Here is a 19,785-nt window from a genome sequence, read left to right as displayed (position 1 = left end):
CTCCTCACTGAGGAACCAGACCTCCTGCTGCAGCTCCTCCTCACTGAGGAACCAGACCTCCTCCTCCTGCTCCTCACTGAGGAACCAGACCTCCTGCTGCTCCTCCTCACTGAGGAACCAGACCTCCTGCAGCTCCTCCTCACTGAGGAACCAGACCTCCTGCAGCTCCTCCTCACTGAGGAACCAGACCTCCTCCTGCTGCTCCTCACTGAGGAACCAGACCTCCTCCTGCTCCTCACTGAGGAACCAGACCTCCTGCTGCTCCTCCTCACTGAGGAACCAGACCTCCTCCTGCTCCTCACTGAGGAACCAGACCTCCTCCTGCTCCTCACTGAGAAACCAGACCTCCTCCTGCTGCTCCTCCTCACTGAGGAACCAGACCTCCTCCTGCTGCTCCTCCTCACTGAGGAACCAGACCTCCTCCTGCTCCTCACTGAGGAACCAGACCTCCTCCTGCTCCTCACTGAGGAACCAGACCTCCTCCTGCTCCTCACTGAGGAACCATGGTGGTGTTCTGCTCCTTCAGGTGTCAACATGGTGGTGTTCTGCTCCACATCTGGAAGTGATCTTGTTCTGCCTCTGGGAAGAAATCGGAGGTTAGATGCACACAGTGTGTGTGTGTGTGTGTGTGTGTGTGCGTGTGCACGTGCGCGTGTGTGCGTGTAAGTGTGTGTGCTCGCGCGTGTGTGTAAGTGTGTGTGCGCGCGTGCGTGTAAGTGTGTGTGTGCGTGTGTGTGTAAGTGTGTGCTGCCTCAGGGCATCATGGAGTCCTGACTCGTGAATGCTAGAACTGATTACAAACAGCTGGCGGGCTTTTGCCTTCACCAATCAGGGAGGTGGGTTGCGGTGACATCAGGGGAGGGGAGGCGGGGCCAGGAGGAGGGCAGGGGGAGAGAGAGATGGATGGAGGCACTTATGTTCAGATGGCTCTCAGGCCTAAGCAATTGGATTAAAATGTGTGAGATAGGCATGGCCTGACACCATGGCTGCCCTGCGTCTCCCTGAGCCAGCGTGTAATAACTACAGAGTCACCCTGGGGGGTCAGTGGTTACCTTACCCAGAAAAATACAGAAACATTTCTGTCTTTTTAAAATGGAGCAGGATGAGGCCTCAGACTCTTTGTCCCTGGACCAAGCAGGGGACCCGCCGTCCTGTCCCAAGGCAAGATGGAGGCAGGACAGAACCACCGCGACGCCGCACGGTGAGGTCTGGTACGGCGGGACTACGTAGAACCATGGAGCGACACGCTTGTGGGTCCAGGGATGGGTCTCTGCTCCCCAAAACACCCCCCCACACCCCCCCCCCCCCCCCCCCCGGTTACAGACCGGTCTCCCCAACACCCCCCCGGTTAAAGACCGGTCTCCCCAACACACCCTCCTCCTCCCCCCTCTACAGAGCGCGCTCTGCGGGCCCTCAGGCCACATGCAGGCGGGATGTGCGCTGGGCCCTCCTCCCTGCTCTCTCAGGGTCCCTGTGAGCTGCTGGCCTGTTGTCCCGTTCGGGGGTCTCCGGCCCGCCCCCCCATCCATCTCTGTCATAAATCTGTCATGCGGAGAGAAAGGGAACTGCTGAATACAGATTTGTCAGCAATTAATCTAACCTCCATTACCAGACGTGGATATTGTGTCCGTCCTCCATCAGGGGTCGGGGGACAAAGAGTCACTCACACACGGAGAGAGGGCTGTGTGTGTGTGTGTGTGTGTTCAGTGTGTCTGTGTGTGCGTGTGTTCAGTGTGTGTGTTCAGTGTGTGTGTGTGTGTTCAATGTGCGTGCGTGTGTTCAGTGTGTGTGTGTGTGTGTTCAATGTGTGTGTGTGTGTGTGCGTGTGTGTGAGATGTGTGTGTGTGTGTGTGCGTGTGTGTGAGATGTGTGTGTGTGTGTGCGTGTGTGTGTGTGAGATGTGTCCCTGGGTGGTGCTTGATAGAGACTACTCCCCTCTTTTGACATCGTAACGTCTGGAACCAAAACAGAGGAATCCCTCTGTGTGTGGAGGTGTTTGGTTTGGGCCGTTGGTCTAAATATTTTTCTGTTACCAGATTTTAACGAGCTGCCATAGAGGCCAGTGGGGAACGAGACGGCCGCCCCGTCCTGAGCAGGGGGAGGCTCTGTGGTTACTGTTACTGTTCTGTGACCCGGTCTGTGACCCAGTCTGTGAGCCGGTCTGGGACCCGGTCTGTGAGCCAGTCTGTGACCCGGTCTGTGACCCAGTCTGTGAGCCGGTCTGGGACCCGGTCTGGGACCCGGTCTGTGACCCAGTCTGTGAGCCAGTCTGGGACCCGGTCTGTGAGCCGGTCTGGGACCCGGTCTGTGAGCCGGTCTGGGACCCGGTCTGGGACCCGGTCTGTGAGCCAGTCTGGGACCCGGTCTGTGAGCCGGTCTGGGACCCGGTCTGTGAGCCGGTCTGGGACCCGGTCTGTGAGCCGGTCTGGGACCCGGTCTGTGAGCCAGTCTGGGACCCGGTCTGTGAGCCGGTCTGGGACCCGGTCTGTGAGCCAGTCTGGGACCCGGTCTGTGAGCCAGTCTGGGACCCGGTCTGTGAGCCAGTCTGGGACCCGGTCTGTGAGCCAGTCTGGGACCCGGTCTGTGAGCCAGTCTGGGACCCGGTCTGTGAGCCAGTCTGGGACCCGGTCTGTGAGCCAGTCTGGGACCCGGTCTGTGAGCCAGTCTGGGACCCGGTCTGTGAGCCAGTCTGGGACCCGGTCTGTGAGCCAGTCTGGGACCCGGTCTGTGAGCCAGTCTGGGACCCGGTCTGTGAGCCGATCTGGGACCCAGTCTGTGAGCCGGAGAGGAAGCGCTGTGAGGGGGACGGTGACGGTGACACATGTCTTGTGTGCTGCTGACGGGACGGGCGTGGCCTGCGGCGGGGCGCGTGTGTCTTTAATAAATACAGCCAGCAGAGTGCTGACGTCGCGCCGGGCAACACGGGACAATGGCCCGCTGCTCCCACTTCCTGTTTGCTCTCCAACGCCTTCCTGTCAAACACTCATGCTTTTCCAGCCCGTTATTCACCCACACACATAAGGTGCACGCACACACACACACACACACACACAGGCGCACACACACATACAGGCGCACACACGCCCACACACAGGTGTGCACACACACACACACACACACAGGCGCACACACACGCACACTAACACACACAAACACACACACGCACACTAACACACACAAACACACACACACAGGCACATAAACACACACAGGCGCATGCACACACACACACACACACACACACACACATGCGCACACAGGCACACACACACAAATACACACACACACACACACACACACCACAATCATTTCCATACAGAGCGGGTATTGTGAGGACTGGGTGATGTGTGCGTGTGCGTGCGTGTGTACAGTTGTCTTCTAAACCATATTCCGAGTGTGTTGTTTGATTTTGGGGCTCTCAGGTCCGTCCAGCTCCGGAGGTGCAGGGTGACGTTGTGGGGGTGTCACCCACTGGGTGTCATTGGGTCAGTGGAGCGGGGGGGGGGGGGGGGGGGGAGGGGCCTGCTCAGCTGCTGGGGACAGAATTAGAGGCTGACAGCTGAGCTGAGCTACTGTCATGTGACCCGTCCCACCCGGCAGGCCGTGGCTGGCTAGGGTTACCGCGCCCATACCACCTACATGTGATGCGCGAGGTGTGTGTGTGTGTGTGTGTGTGTGTGAGGGGCTGTGTGTGTGTGTGTGTGTGTGTGTGTGTGTGTGTGTGTGTGTGTGTGTGTGTGTGTGTGTGTGTGTGTGTGTGGGGGGTGTGTGTGTGCCTTCCTATGCATGTTATACCTTTTATGTGCGTTTAGATGTGTGTGCTATTTTTAAGCCGACATACGTTGAAATAACCCCCGGGATAGGAGGCTCCCCCCACCACACACACACACCACAAATACACACACACACACCACAAATATACACACACACACACCACAAATACACAATCACCACAAATACACACACACACACACACAAACCACAAATACACACACACACACACACACCACAAACACACACACACACCACAAACCCACACACAAACACACACCACACATACACACACACCACAAACCCACACACAAACACACACCACACATACACACACCACAAATACACACACACACCACAAACCCAGCACTGCTGACGGAGGCAGGGCTGTACGGTCATTACTGCACCCTGACCTCTCCTCCCGTCCCCCTGGCCTGCTCTGGGACCGGCTGCCTGCTGCTGCTGCAGGAAGGACCGGCGATGTTTGGATCCGGAAACACAGGAAGAAATATCGATAGAAAAATGAATCGATTTTAATCGAGGTGCTTCGTATTGACAAACGTCAAATCTCAGTTTTGCTCATGGATGCAAAAATGTGTGTTTTGTCTTGAAAGGGGCGTAGAAACACCGTTTTCCACCTCACTCCACCAGGGAAGTGTTCAGGCTGACCTCCTCCGCTGGCTTCAGAAGGACAGCGTCAGCAACCCATTGGCTGCTTGTATGGACGTATTGTTTTCCTGTTGCACTTCACAATAACAGCGTGGCTATTTGTTTTTCTCTCTCTTTTGTCTGGGTCGGTCAGCAGGTGAAAGAGCTGAGTATCACATCAGGTGGAGCAGGCCTGGGATTCACCTGACGGAGGGCCTTCACACAACCTTTCATGCTCCAGCACCATGATCACACCACCCATAACGCCACCGCTAACCACACACCACCGCTAACACCACCCATTACCCCGACGCTAACACCACCGCTAACACCACCCATTACCCCACCGCTAACACCACACATAACACCACTGCTAACACCACCGCTAACACCACCACTACCACCACTGCTAACACCACCGCTACCACCACTGCTAACACCACCGCTAACACCACCGCTAACACCACCGCTAACACCACCGCTAACACCACCGCTAACACCACCCATAACACCACCACTAACACCACCACTAACACCACCGCTAACACCACCCATTCCCCCGACGCTAACACCACCGCTAACACCACCACTAACATCACCACTAACACCACCGCTAACACCACCACTAACACCACCCATAACACCACCGCTAACACCACCACTGCTAACACCACCACTAACACCACCGCTAACACCACCCATTCCCCCGACGCTAACACCACCGCTAACACCACCACTAACATCACCACTAACACCACCGCTAACACCACCGCTAACACCACCCATTCCCCCGACGCTAACACCACCACTAACACCACCACTAACATCACCACTAACACCACCGCTAACACCACCACTAACACCACCCATAACACCACCGCTAACACCACCACTGCTAACACCACCACTAACACCACCGCTAACACCACCCATTCCCCCGACGCTAACACCACCACTAACACCACCACTAACATCACCACTAACACCACCGCTAACACCACCACTAACACCACCCATAACACCACTGCTAATACCACCACTAACACCACCCATTGCACCTTCGCTAACCACACACCACCGCTAACACCACCACCACCCATAACACCACTGCTAATACCACCCATAACACCACCCATAACACCACTGCTAATACCACCACTACCACCACCCATAACACCACCGCTAACACCACCCATAACACCACTGCTAACACCACCACTATAGAGAAAGAACCTCTCCTAACACTAACAGGTGGAGCCTGTGGGGGCGCTCAGACTAGGTTCTACTCTTGTTCCCTCTGAGAAGATCTTTCAGTAAAGTTCCTCTTTTCACAGGCAAAGAACATTCTGTGGATGGAAAACTGAAAATTAGTACTAATGTCTTAAAGTATTAATGACAATGTCTTTGCATATTATTTAGTGGAAACAAGAACATGAAGAAAGATCTAGACCTAGATTGTAGTATTCTATTATAGTATTTTATTTTATTGCGGTGGATGTCAGATGTAAGAAATTGCATTAAGGTGGCATTATTTTGGTTGTTCATTACTAAACTTTGAATAACAAAAAGGAAAACATTTTTTGAAAATGTCTCAGTGAACGCCGTCCCTTCCCCGAGGGGAACCTGAAACACACCCTGAAACACGCCGTGCAGAGACAGGTTAAACCTCACCTGAGCAATGGACAAATTAGGAAGCTTTGTATGTGTGCAGTGATCAATATGTGTGTGTGTGTGCGTGCATGTGTGCGTGTGTGTGTGCGTACACTCACAAGGGCCGGGCGTGTTTACAACGTGGTAACATGAGGAGCTCAGCCGGCTACACATTCACTCTAAATACAGAACTACAACCGCGTGGTGGAGCAGCAGGGGGGCCTCCCAGCGTGGACTGGACCAGTCCACATACCGGACCACAGGAGACCCATTATCTAATCTGGCACATTAAACCTAAGGTCCTCCTCAGAGGCCACTATCTGCCTACGCTGCATGTGTGCGTTCGCTGGTATGTGTGTGTGCGTGAGCAGGGAGGGGCTACACAGGAATTAGGTAATATTGACATGGTTGTTTGAACTGCACCCTTCAAACAATGCTTAGATCGATGCACCGATCAATAGAAGTCATTGACAACCACTGAACTTCTCATGTGATTGGTGGAGGGGAACATTTTGTGTTTTTCAGTACCCAAGTACACACACACACACACACACACACACACACACACACACAAGGACATGCACAAGTATGCAAGGCACACAAACAAACACACACACACACACACACACACACAGGCTCTGTTCTGACAGTGCATGATTGGTCACTTTTTCCCTCTCTCTCTTCCTGCTTAAATAGTTTCAACAAAAGAGAGCGAGGGGGGTGAGAGAGAGAGAGAGAGAGGGAGGGGGAGAGCAGGGGGAGGGGTGGTATGGTTGGGGGAGGGGATTTATGTGCTGCTCTGTTGTCACCAGGCAAGAGGGGGAGGGAGAAGAGAGAGAGGGAGGGGAGAGCAGAGGGCAGCGGAGCAGGGGCTAGGGTCCCAGAACAGCGGAGCAGGCGAGCCTCACACACACGGCTGCACATCTCTGGACAACTTTTTTGGAATACATATTTGATTGCTTTTTTTTTTTTTTTCAGATTTCCCAGACATTTCCGGCATGAGCAGGTGAGTGGGTTGGATGGCTGGGTAAGGCTTTGGATTTGTATCACTTGACCACATTTATTACCCTTTCCTGTCTCTGTGTGTGTCTCTTCTCTCTCTCTTCTCTCTCTGCACATTCCTGTTGTTTTCCATGTTCTCTGGTCTTGTGATGAGTCTCGCTGTAGCGGCTATGAGGGAGACAGGTCACTCCTAATAACATTCTGCCCTCCTGTCATACCAGTCCACACTGGTTTAAATTCTGCCTGGCCGCACGTCTCAACCCGGTTTAGTTAGTCCGACCCGTTTGGAGATCCTCTAATGAGATGAAGTATTAGTGAGTGAAGCCCCCCTCTCTCTCTAGAGGAGTCCAAAGTTCTCTAGTCTGTGGTCTGCGGTCTGCGTCTGTCTTCACCCCACTAGGAGCTGGTCTCTGGTGGCCGTGTGGTTTAGCAGTGAGAGAGTGAAGCCGTTCCTCTCTGTCACAGCGTTTAGACTGGAGCCCCACAGCGCACACACACACCAGCACACGTGTGCGCTTGTATACACGCACACACACACACACGTGCGCTTGTATATACACACACACACACACACACACACACACACGTGTGCGCTTGTGTATATACACACACACACACACGTGTGCGCTTATACACACACACACACACACACACACACACACGCCGCAAGTGGATCTTAACATGCATGTAACGGCCTTTCAATTCATCGTAGGCGCTTTGGTAAAAATTAGAAGTTTAAATGTGTAGAAGTCCGTAACTGAGGAAGCACACGGCTAGCGGGTCCCACAGGTCCCTGACCTGGCAGGAAGCAGACTTTGCGGGGCCATCAGTGGAGCGGCCATCAGTGGAGGGGGCCGTGTGCCCCTGTTGTCATGTGCCCTGACAACAGTGTGTGGTTCCCCAGGTGCCAGTGCTCCGGAGCAGGGCAGCAGGGGGAGATGAGCCATGGAGCGCTGCTGCGGCCGGCCGGACACTAGCTCCACCAGCAGCTCCAGTAGCAGCTTAAGTAGCCCCACCAGTCCCACCAGCTCTACCAGCGGCCCCACCAGCTCCACCAGCGGCCCCACCAGTCTCCGCCTGCGTCAGCAGCAGAGGAAGCCCACAGAGGTCCGGTTGCACTGGGCCGGCCCGGCCCGCCACGACCCCCCCTCCTCTCCCCTCGGGCTGCAGGATGCTCAGTCCTCTCGCCTCATACAGTAAGGACCCCGGCTGTGTGTGTGTGTGGGTGAGTGTGTGCGTGCGTGTGTTTTATGTAACAACGAGAGATAAAGAATTACTTCCGATAAACAGCGGTGTTGAAGTCCGAGTTGGCTCTCTGTTGCTCTGGTTAATGAAGACGTACGCGCCACAGGGAGTGATAAGGCGGGGGACACACAGACTGAGGCCGGGCCTGTGTGGTCTGAGCAGAGGCAGCAGCACGGAGAGGGACCCGCTAATGGTTTTCACAGCTGAGCCTCCAGCCTATGCAGCCAGGAATTTGGGAATTTCACAGGGGGAGCGTCGGCTCCGTGTTTTTTCCAGGCGCTCCGTGTGAAAACACGGCGGCTCCATAAATAGTGTCCTAGTGTCTCGGGGCCGTGGAGAGAGGACTTGTGCATCCCTGATCTCAGTGAGTCGGTAGATATAGACACAAACGCTCTGTGAGTCAGTCAGTCAGGTGTCCTTGGTCGCTGGTGCGCTCTGGGTAATAACTCCAGCAGGCCTTTATGATTCGTACACAACACTGCGTGTGTCCTTGTCAACGGGCATGTGAGTCCTCCAGGCCCCCCCCCCCCCCTCCGTGCTAAGCTAGGTATGCTAATGAAGGAAGGTCGCTATCCCGGCTGATGAATATGCTGATATTGACCGGCTATTGATCAAGCCCAAGCTTTAACAGGATTACGAAGCTAACATGATTGGAATAATGCATCAGGGATTAATCTCGCCTTCTCTCTGCCTTGGAGTTCCAAAAGAACAATACGTTAAAACTAAATGTTTAGCCTAGGTTTTTCACAAACTGCGGTGCTGCGGCCAGCTGGACACTAGCTCCACCAGCAGCTGGTATTTTGGGGGAACCAGAGAGCAGAAGAAGAGCGAGCGGTCTGCTCTGGGGAGAACGAGAGAGAGAGAGCGGTCTGCTCTGAGGAGAGAGAGCGGTCTGCTCTGAGGAGAGAGAGCGGTCTGCTCTGAGGAGAGAGAGTGGTCTGCTCTGAGGAGAAGGTTCATCTCACAGCTCCGCCACATTCCTGCCTCCGAACGACTCGCGCCGTCTTGCTAGATTTCTGCACACAGAGAAGCCGTCTATATCCCTCTCCGTCCAGGCTCACACCGACTCCCCCCACACTGGCCGTGTTCTGGGGTCAGCGCCCAGCGAGTGACGGACCCCCTGGTGCAGACCTCGGTGGGCTCTGAACCAGCAAGCAGGGTGGGGGGGCTCCGGTAATGATGGTCAGATCATTAGGACCAAGGTGTCAACCACCTCTCATTAGCTGGGACACTCCCCCCCTCGCCACCTCCACACACACCGCCGTGTTACGCAAACACAAAACGCTGCAACACACACACAACAGTGGCACCCTACCGCCACCACCACCACCGTTATGACACACCATGACTGAGGCTGATTATCAGGTCATCGGGCCGGTGACTAATTAGGAGAAACAACAAGCAGCCACCAGCATTAGAGAGAGAGAGAGAGAGAGAGAGAGACAGACAAACACAGAGAGAGAGAGAGAGAGAGAGAGAGAGAGGAGAGAGAGAGAGAGAGAGAGAGACAAACACACAGAGAGAGAGAGAGAGAGAGAGAGAGAGAGAGAGAGAGAGAGAGAGAGAGAGAGAGAGAGAGAGAGAGAGAGAGAGACTGAAGGGCAGATGGGGAGGACAGCCAGGCACTGGTCAGCTGCAGGCTGATATATGAGTGGACACAATGAGCAAGGAGAGGGGCCAGCCCCCTGCCACATGTGTGTGTGTGTGTGTGTGTGTGTGTGTGTGTGTGTGTGTGTGTGTGTGTGTGTGTGTGTGTGTGTGTGTGTGTGTGAGAGAGAGAGGGAGAGTTAAGAGAGTGGGGGAAGGGATCACTGACCACAGCGGCTCGGACACGCTCCTGCTTTTCCTACTACACCACCCAGAGGGGGAGGAGGGGGGAGGAGGGGGAGGAGGGGGGAGTGTTTGGTGTGGGAGAAGCAGAGCAAGACGGACATAAATCATGGACTTCACAGCAGGAGGAACAGGAGAGCTAGGAGAGCTGTGTGTGTATTTTTCATACACAGGCATACACACACACATATACACACACACACACACACACACACACACAAACACGCACATATATATACATATATATATATATGTGTATATATATATATATATATATATATAACATGCATATATATATATATAATTATATATAATATATTATATTATCACAAACACGTTTTGTATATCAGAACCCTTTTTTGATTTTGCCCACACACACACACACTTGCATATAAACACACACACATACATACAGTATATCATTCACACACACGCCACATGAACACGTTTCTACATCAGAACCCTTTTCTGACTTTGCTCATAAGCCCGCCCGCGATGAGCCACGCTCGTTTTGAAATTGCAGCCGTCCCACAGCCGTCCCCACACACACACAGTCGTCCCCACACACACAGACGTCCCCGTCCCCACACACACACAGCCGTCCCCCACACACACACAGCCGTCCCTACACACACCGCCGTCCCCACACACACAGCTGTCCCCACACACACACAGCCGTCCCTACACACACACAGCCGTCCCCACACACACACAGCCGTCCCCACACACACACAGCCGTCCCTACACACACACCACCGTCCCCACACACACACAGCCGTCCCCACACACACACAGCCGTCCCTACACACACCGCCGTCCCTACACACACCGCCGTCCCCACACACACAGTCGTCCCCACACACACAGTCGTCCCACACACACACAGCCGTCCTGCCACCTGATTGATGGGTCTGGGGGTTTTGCTGTGGCCTGATGGATGCAGTGCCGCAGAATGCTGGCCGGTACACTAGGTGGCCCATGTAAATGTGTGTGTGTGTATGTGTGTGTACATGTGTGTATATATATATATATATATATATATGTGTTAATGTGTGTGTGTGTGTGTGTGTGTGTGCAGTGTGTGTATATATATCTAAGTGTGTATGTGTGTGTATGTAAATGTATGTGCATGTTCATGTGTGTGTGTGTGTGTGTATATATACTGTATATGTGAATGTGTGTGTGTTTATGGGTCAGGGCAGAGTCTCTCCCCTGGACTCTGGCCCTTGCTTACATAACAATACGCACCTCGCATGGATGTTTTTTACACACACACACACACACACACACACACACACACACACACACACACACACACACACACACACACACACACACACACACACACACACACACACACACACACACACACACACACACACAGTGTTTGTGTTTCCATGCCTGTGTGTGTGACAATATTAATATTGTCACACACACACACACACACACACACACACACACACACACGCACACACACACACACAGTGTTTGTGTTTCCATGCCTGTGTGTGTGACAATATTAATATCCCGCACGTTGACTGGTTAATGGCGGTTAGGCGGGCTAAGCACCCCAGCTTTGTGGTATATTAATATCCCATCGGTCCGCTGATATGTTCTGTATTGATCCTGCCAGCGGAGGCAGCGCAGCCTAATGAATACGATCAGTGAGTAATGTGGAAGAAAACGGCCGGTGATTAATCAGGACCTGGGGTCAGGTCTCTGGGCCAGGACCTGGGGCCAGGAGCCTGGATCAGGTCTCTGGTCCAGAACTCTGGTTCAGGACACTGGTTCAGGACTCTGGTTCAGGACCCTGGTTCAGGACTCTGGTTCAGGACTCTGGTTCAGGACTCCATCATCTGCTAACCCCTGTGCCTCATCTCCTTTGAACTGGACCCTGTGTGTGTGTGTGTGTGTGTGTGTGTGTGTGTGTGTGTGTGTGTGTGTGTGTGTGTGTGTGTGTGTGTGTGTGTGTGTGTGTGTGTGTGTGTGTGTGTGTGTGTGTGTGTGTGTGTGAGAACAGGAGGATATGTGCTGTGTAAATAGAGCTCAGGTCGGATTCCATGCATTCCGGGGGCTTGACTCAGATGACCAGGACTTACTGGTCAGTCGGTGGACGCTAAACCCGGGTTCACAAAAAACAAATGCTTCGGAAAACTTTGTGCGTGGAGTCCGTGTTCTGGGCTGCAGGTCGGTGTGCTCACTGCCCTGGTCTGTTGTAGCTTGGGTTTCATTGTTTATTGTGGGAAGCACCACAGCAGTGAGGCCAGCGCCCGTCCTCAGGATTTATTCCCCCAGTGGGCTCCCAGCCCCCTTTAGATGCGCCACAACCCCCCCAAGCCCATTCCAGCAGCTCCCTTCCCCCACCCTACTTTCATCTAATTAACCCCTAATTGCTCACACTGACCATGCATTGGACCACAACTGAAACTGCAAATACCAGAGGCCGGCCGCATGCGCTCAGGACAGTCCGCACACACACAATGGTAAAGTTCCAGGACAGATGGTCGTAAAACTATTAATGGTGTTTATAGAGAATGCTTGAGGAAAAAGACAAACAAAGCATCGTTCTCTTACCCTCTAGATTCTTGCTGATTGGCCGTGGCAGCAAACACAAAGATTCTTATTTCTCAGATGTGCATGTGATCACCCACACCTCCACCCGGTGCAGTTTTGACTGAGGAAAGCAATCGTTGGAATCAGTCACCGAGGACTGGAGATTAAAAGGGTGGAACAGGAGATAGAAGGAGATCAGACAAATCCTCTCCATGGCCGGCTCTATAATTAAGAAGAGGCCGGCCGCTCAGAGCCAGGCAGTGGGACTGAGTGGACGGCGTTGAAAGCTGCGTATGGAGCGGAGAGTGGGGGAGGTAGGAGGGGCTGGAGGCCTCGTCCATCTCCTGATTGGATCGATTAACCTCCTGTTTACAAGCTCCCGGTTCAGCCTTTTTTACACTGGTGTGCGTACTGGCACGCACACACTTTATAACACCAACGTCCAATAAGACGACTTGTTAGTGTGTTTGTTCCACCTTCCTTCCTGCGTTACTCACAGATCTTTCCAGAACCCAGGCTTTAGAAAACACAGTGTCGCCCTGTTGTTCTAAACAACATTATCATCTTAATGACAATTGTGGAGAGCGACCAGAGATAGGAGCCAAGCCAGCTTAGTGCTCATCATCATCATCATCTCCTCTGCTTAGTAAACCAGGCATGGCTAAGCATGGAGGGGTGTCTCCAAGACAACATGAGGACCTAGATTAGAGTTGGGGGCTCCAGGCCCCATCCTGAAAATACCACATCTCCAGCCAGCAGCTTAACGTCCAAACATCACATGGCAGCTTGGAGGGCAGCTTCTAGCACTGATTATTAATCATTATGCAAATCACTTCTAAACACAAAATACCTTGGAAAGCATTGATACTATAAGTATAATACACAAGGCAGGTGGTTTATGGAAGTTAATGATATTTCAGATAAGGAAACCTTAAGGAGTTCTACACTATCCCTAAGTATCGTTATAATAACAATCAAATGAGTGTAGAGATGTACATACAGGTCTTAAAACTCTTAGATTTCCTCCTTCTTTATCTGCCCCTCATCCACCCGATGTAGAGACAATGCTAAGCCTGAGTTAATGCTTCCAGGATCCCAGTAGAAAAGCTCCATCACCATGGCTCCTCGGCCACTAGGAAGTGAACCTCCCATGAGCCCCATGCTCTCTAATCCATCATTAGTCTGGTTCTCAGTCTGGTCTTCGCTCGGACCGGAGCGCTCCACTCCTCCTCTGATCCCGTACTTTATCCAGCAGTCCTTCCGTTGTGGGACTAATGTGATGGGGTTCTCTGAGGGCTAGCTCCACCCGCTGCCATTGAATATGTCTTGTGCAGATTACGGACCATCTGGTGAAGTAGGGGTAAGAGGAGTAGATTGAAAGGCAAAGCAGATCTCCTTTGGCTCATGACACGGCCCAGCATGTCCAGTGAGTATCATGTCCATGTTGTGTTTGGTCTTCAGTGTGTGCCATCGAAACTTAAAGGACCATGTCTTTGACAATCTGACTGAGGGACTATAGATCACACCTACCATGAAATAGTTCACATTGTCTCAAATGCATTTCAATTAGCATGCCATACTTTGGCAATCCAGTGTACCGTATGTATGTGTCTTTTCAATAAATAAAAGCCAACAGATATCATCCATCTCATATTTACACCATAAAATACCCATAGGTCTACGGTTAAGCTAATTAGCTAATAGACTAAGCATCAGTGGTCCACAAAGCCCTGAAAAAACAGAGTGGGAACGCAGCCAAAGCAAAGTTAGCAGCAGACTGTGAAGTAGCCTACTGCAAAGTTAGCAGCAGGCTGTGAAGTAGCCTACTGCAAAATTAGCAGTAGACTGAAGTCCACTGCTGGGACAACACCTCTCTTTGTGTTCTGATCTCTTCTTCTGCTCGAAGAAAATATCGTACTGTGTGTATTTCGGAGTACCTGCTTCTGTGTAATGCTATGTGTACGTCAAAAAGTAAATCACAAAACAAAACGTCCTAAATTGTTAGCTTGAGAAGGTTTGCAGAGCTTGATAGTATTTACGTCTCTGTGGCCCGTAGCCCGTAGTGTGTTTGTGTTTCCGTAGCGGTGAGGACGGTCACATGACGGCTGGAGTATATAAGGATTGCTAAGATCCTAGAGAGACCATGCTGACTGCGAGAGCCGGGATCCACGGATCGGATGAGCGGGATTATTGTACTGAAGGATCGTTTAACTCTGGGATCAACATGTGGAACATTTAGAGGCCCATCTGGTGGTCCCACTGGGACATGTGACACAACCCGCCGTAATCCACACATACGCAGCCAGACGTCTGTGTTCACATTGTGCACACTTTGTAAATAATCCCATACGTGGCCATGCCCCGTCCCCCCATTGCTTTGATTAAGGAGAGCGCTGCAGGGCTGGGGCCAGTTTCTTCACTCAAGGAGCCCTTAGCTTATGGCAAAGGAATAATACAGAAAATAAATGGCTGAATAACTAATTCCAGAAATCGGATTAGGATTCATATTTTCCCTTCTTTACTACTCAATTGATTGGAACAGTTTCAAGGCTCTATTCTCTGATGAAGAGCGACTGTGGCCCCTCTTAGCAGGGCCCCCGGACCCCTGGGGTGCTGGCCACATTAGATCACACGCTCGGCGGGGGGGGGGGGGGGGGGGGGAACAATGGCCCCAGTGAGAGAGGTAAAAGGCGGAGGGCGGTGTGCCTGCTGATAGAGGCTTATCACCGTAGCGACTGGTCTGGAGGCTGTGGTGTGGGCGTCATGCTGGAGACTGGGGGAACTGAGCACGGCCTAGTCTCTGATGCCCTTTTAGGAAAAGCTTGGCGGTCAAAAAGCTGTAAACAAAGCACATTGAATAGTGTTGGTCGTATAAAACTCCTCAAGGAGAAAGACAAAGCCTTGGGATTTTTGCACATGAAGCTGAATTCCTGCTTTCTGTCCTCTGTCTCTCTAGGTCTGTTGAAGATGCACTGGTCTCCGGAGCACACCAGCCCTTTGTCCCCGTGGCCTGAGCAGCACCTAGACGTCTCTTCTACCACCTCCCCCCCCGCTGCTCACAAACATGACCCCTACGGCACACGCCGCGGCGCCACTGGGTACCCCTGGGCCAGCGACGACATCTCAGCCCTCACCGCTTCGTCTCTTCTCAAACGCTACGCCGAGAAATACTCAGGACTCGAGCTGCCCTATGAGAGACACGCGCCCGGGGCCTACCTGGAGCCTGGGACTTTCCTGAAATCTGAACCCGAGCCTTGGGCTCTGGGCCAGGGTATGGAGTGTTACCCCGGACTAGAGGCCTTAACCGGGGCAAAGGTGAGCTCCGGGTCTGTCGGCATCTCAGCCACAGGCAGCGTCACGGTAGTAAGCAACTTAGCCTCTGATGGGAGTTATAGTGGGGCTGGCTCTTGCAGTGCCCCTTCCCCTCAGGACTACCCTCCTGCCTACAATAGCACCTACCTGTCCACGGGGTACTGCCCTCAGCCCGGTGCCGCTCTTCCCCCTGGCCCCCTGCACTCCCTACAGCCCACGCCAACACTGGTCCCCAGCTACAACCCCAGCACTCCAGTGTACAACTACCCCGCTGTGGGCTACCCACACGCCCAGCCCGGCCTGGCCTCTGGCTACTGCCACCCCAGTGCCTCCTACCTGCCCTCGGGGCTCAGTGCCCCAGCCCCTCTGGCGCCCCGGCCCACCCTGGTGGGAGGCGGGTACGGCTACCCTCCGCACGGCCTGGGAGGGGTCTCGGAGACCGTGGCACCGGTCAAACGGAAGGCCTTTGAGATGAGTGAGGGCGGGGGTGAGGGAGGGGAGGCGGAGGGCTCCCGGTACCGCAAGTATGGAAACGGCCACACAAACGGCCACAGCAAGGGCCCCGCCAACGGGCACGGCAACAGCTTCGACATGAACGGCTCGGTCTCGGACCAGCAGGCCTACAAAGTGGGAAAAGCCCTGATGACATCACCGTACGGCGGGGCAGGGGACTACAGCCCCCCCTCAGGCCTGGCAAGAGAGAGTGGATCAGGGGAGAACAGCTTCCCTCATCTTCAGAGGATGCCTATGAAGATACCCGCATCCCACACGAGGTCTGAGGACGCCACTGGGGGCCGCTGATAGCCTGAACCGGTACCGGAAGTACCGGCCTAGGGTTGCAGAGTTCTGGAGGCAAAGTACGGGTCTTAATTCAGGGCGAACGCTGGGAGAATGGATTTGGCATTAAGAGTCTGTTTGATTTAACCAGAGGGCAAAGGGCAAAGACACAAACATATCCTACTCGACTTTGTCATTTACACTATTTTTGTTTCTTCCAAGGGGTACTGGGGAGGGGGGGGGGGTTCCTGTGTGTTTAGGGTTATAAATGAGGTTGAGCCAAATTATTGATAGATTGTGTTATGAGTCAGAAAGGTCTGCCTGACTGTGTCTCTCAGGATTCTATTTATTTCACTTCTGCGGCTGTGGAGTCTCCAATCCAACCTACGTGTAGAGGTGGGATTCACAGTGGAGCGGCCATATGCCGTTTGTAATGAGCCTTGAACTGCAATACTGTTTGCCGCAACACAAATGTTAACTCAGACCAAAAAGTAATGATAGCAATAACTGAAAGGCAATGGTCGAACTACTTCAGCACAATCACTGCTACTTTACAAGCCGATTCCAAAGCTCAGGGCCTCCAGCCAGCGCTCAAGGCCTGAATGTTCCTTCACCCAGAAGTTTTTGCATTTGTTTCATCGTCGTTTAACTATCTTCTTTATCTGTCTCTTTTCTCTGTCCTCTCCTCCCCTTCCTAGTTTTCTCAAACCTTTTCAACATTCACACTTTTTTTATAGCACTGCTTATTAAATAATGAATAGGATCTGGCTGTTGTACTAAAAGTGTAAGGGAAGAATCCATGATATTCATTCATTTTGAAATTGTACTAAGCAGAAGGGGTAGAAGGCATCTCCAGAGCATGATGTTTACATGCAATGCTTCACCCGCTGCGAACGAACAGGTAGGCAATTTTTCCAGAGATGTGTGATGCGAGAGCAGAGTGACAAGTGGATCCTGAGCACAGATGGTCATTCTGGCAATCAAACCAAAAGGTGAATCCAACGATTGCATTGTGATCCGTCCGTCAACGTACGCTACAATGATTGACAGGCAGGTCAGCTTGTTGACTGGAGTAATAGGCTGTAATGGTGCATGAGCACACATGATTAGTGCACACAGGCCCTGTTAGCTGAACACCCATGCCTTCCATTCAGTGCCTATTTCCATGGTTGCTCCGCGCTGCGTTTCAAGATGATTTGCCTACCTGTCTGCCAGTATTTTCTTTTTTTTCTTTATTTCAAAAGAATGATTCATAGTCTTGTGATTGAATACTCAGGAAAAATATTGTTACCTCAGACAAGAAAGAATAAGAATGTATGTTTTACCTTTAGGGTGTCATAGGGAGCTCTGCGGAGCGGATCATAGTGGAGCCAGGTCTTTGATAGGGAGTAGAACGTACTCTGAACACCTCAGGGACACACAAGTGGTTGAGGGCCCTCTATATTACCAGGAAACAGGCACATACACACTCACACACACACACACACACACAATACACACATCTAGTCATACACACACACACACACAAAGGACATGCATAATTCCTGCATAACTCTGGGAAATTAAACTTGAGGTTGCTATACCAAGGCCTGAAATGTTGAATGTAATTCAGATATTTTTCTTAAAAAAAAAAAAAAAAAGGACAATACATGCCATTATGTACATCGCTGATGTTTTTAGATATATGAACCATATTTTCTTCATGTATAGATGTATTTCTCGTATAGGTTTTGACGGAGAGGAAATGTACCTGTTAAGTGTTAGTAGTTAGTAATGATGGAAGCCTTTTGATGGACAAACTTAAGACAAGTAAAGCACTCAGGCTGGACAGACGACATATCAGCATAGAGAACTCTGCAGGGAGGATTGAATGTGTGAGCAATGTGCATCGTTACTTTTTCAAATCATATCACTTGGTAATCATTTTGAAGTTTTAACGTGTCACAGGTTATTTAGTGCGTCACAACTGCACTGTGGGGAACAACGACATGTGGGGATTGTGGAGGCGATGCGTTGATTTAGCAAATGGATAAAAATATGCGGATTATACTTTAAGATCGTTGACGTGATGATGATGGTGTCAGCTTTTAGTGTGCCATACTTTATTTCTTTGGAATTGAACCTTCTTGGGTTTTGTATTAATTAGTCAAAAGGTAACCTTCTTTATAAAAACTTGCACAGAGGGGAGATTTTCTGTTTGCGTTAATGGTAGGATTTAGTATGAAACTCAGCTTAGCACGTGATGGAAATACATCTTATTTACAGGCCATTTTGAGAAGCGTTTCTGTTGACAAGATTATATCGCCGACCCAGAATTCAGATGACATTTTACAAGCATCCAAACACAACCTGTCTCCAATTGTGCTGAGATTCAACAAAAGAAAATTAGGACTATTTGACCCCTTAAAACCATAACCAAGCGCTTAGCCACCAGATTTGAAGCGCTTTAACGGCCCATTGAGAACCATGTTTCCGGTAACAACAGACGTCCACCGTGTTATGGGTAAACAGAGAACACACTGTATGGATATGGCCGCTGGTGAGGAGTTTGTTCAGCAAAATGTGGGATTTCAATGTTGTTATCGTCACTCAGCAGTATCTTTGTTATTGAATCTTGTACATCTCTGTAACCATTTCTACCTCATTTTGAAGGCGTACATGGAAATATATTTATTTCATGTCAGTTGATCTGTCAGTCTACCTCACACAAAAAAACTGTACCTTAAAAGAAAATTGTTTGTTGGAAATGAAGATGTTATGCCAAAAACAAGTCTTTCACGTCTCGTCTGTGGGGAGTAATTTCTTTGAACACTAATCCTGAATCCAGATTAGAAAATGTTTGTATCTCAGCTACCCTGGAGCTCAGGATCCTGGCCTTCCATATAACAGCACACCCTTCCTCCATCACCACCAGAACACTGGCCCACCTCCGTCAACCCAACACCAACACAGCTTCAGAACCACGCCCACACAGCTTCTGCAGGATGTAGGTCAATT

General features: G+C 51.6%; 1 protein-coding gene across 1 annotated transcript; it reads left to right on the top strand.

Annotated features, from left to right (window-relative positions):
- Positions 1-6,955: 6,955 nt before the first annotated feature.
- Positions 6,956-19,521, top strand: LOC311338478 (fidgetin-like protein 2). Its single transcript, XM_084463758.1, has 3 exons — positions 6,956-7,075; positions 7,976-8,267; positions 15,656-19,521. Exons 2-3 carry the CDS (start codon positions 8,243-8,245, stop codon positions 16,810-16,812), a joined length of 1,182 nt encoding a protein of 393 aa, XP_084319884.1. The 5' UTR covers positions 6,956-7,075; positions 7,976-8,242; the 3' UTR covers positions 16,813-19,521.
- Positions 19,522-19,785: the final 264 nt, after the last annotated feature.

The sequence above is a fragment of the Micromesistius poutassou genome (genome assembly GCF_964030765.1).
Source record: "Micromesistius poutassou genome assembly, chromosome: 2".
NCBI lineage: Eukaryota > Metazoa > Chordata > Actinopteri > Gadiformes > Gadidae > Micromesistius > Micromesistius poutassou.
The sequence above is the reverse complement of the archived record's forward strand: the minus strand, read 5'-3'. Positions and strand labels throughout refer to the sequence as shown.

Excerpts from the sequence above, each read along its gene's own strand:
- LOC311338478 (XM_084463758.1), top strand. The coding sequence starts at position 8,243 with ATGCTCAGTCCTCTCGCCTCATACA. Across the intron at positions 8,268-15,655 it reads CAGTCCTCTCGCCTCATACA|GTCTGTTGAAGATGCACTGG; the intron begins GTAAGGACCCCG and ends CTGTCTCTCTAG.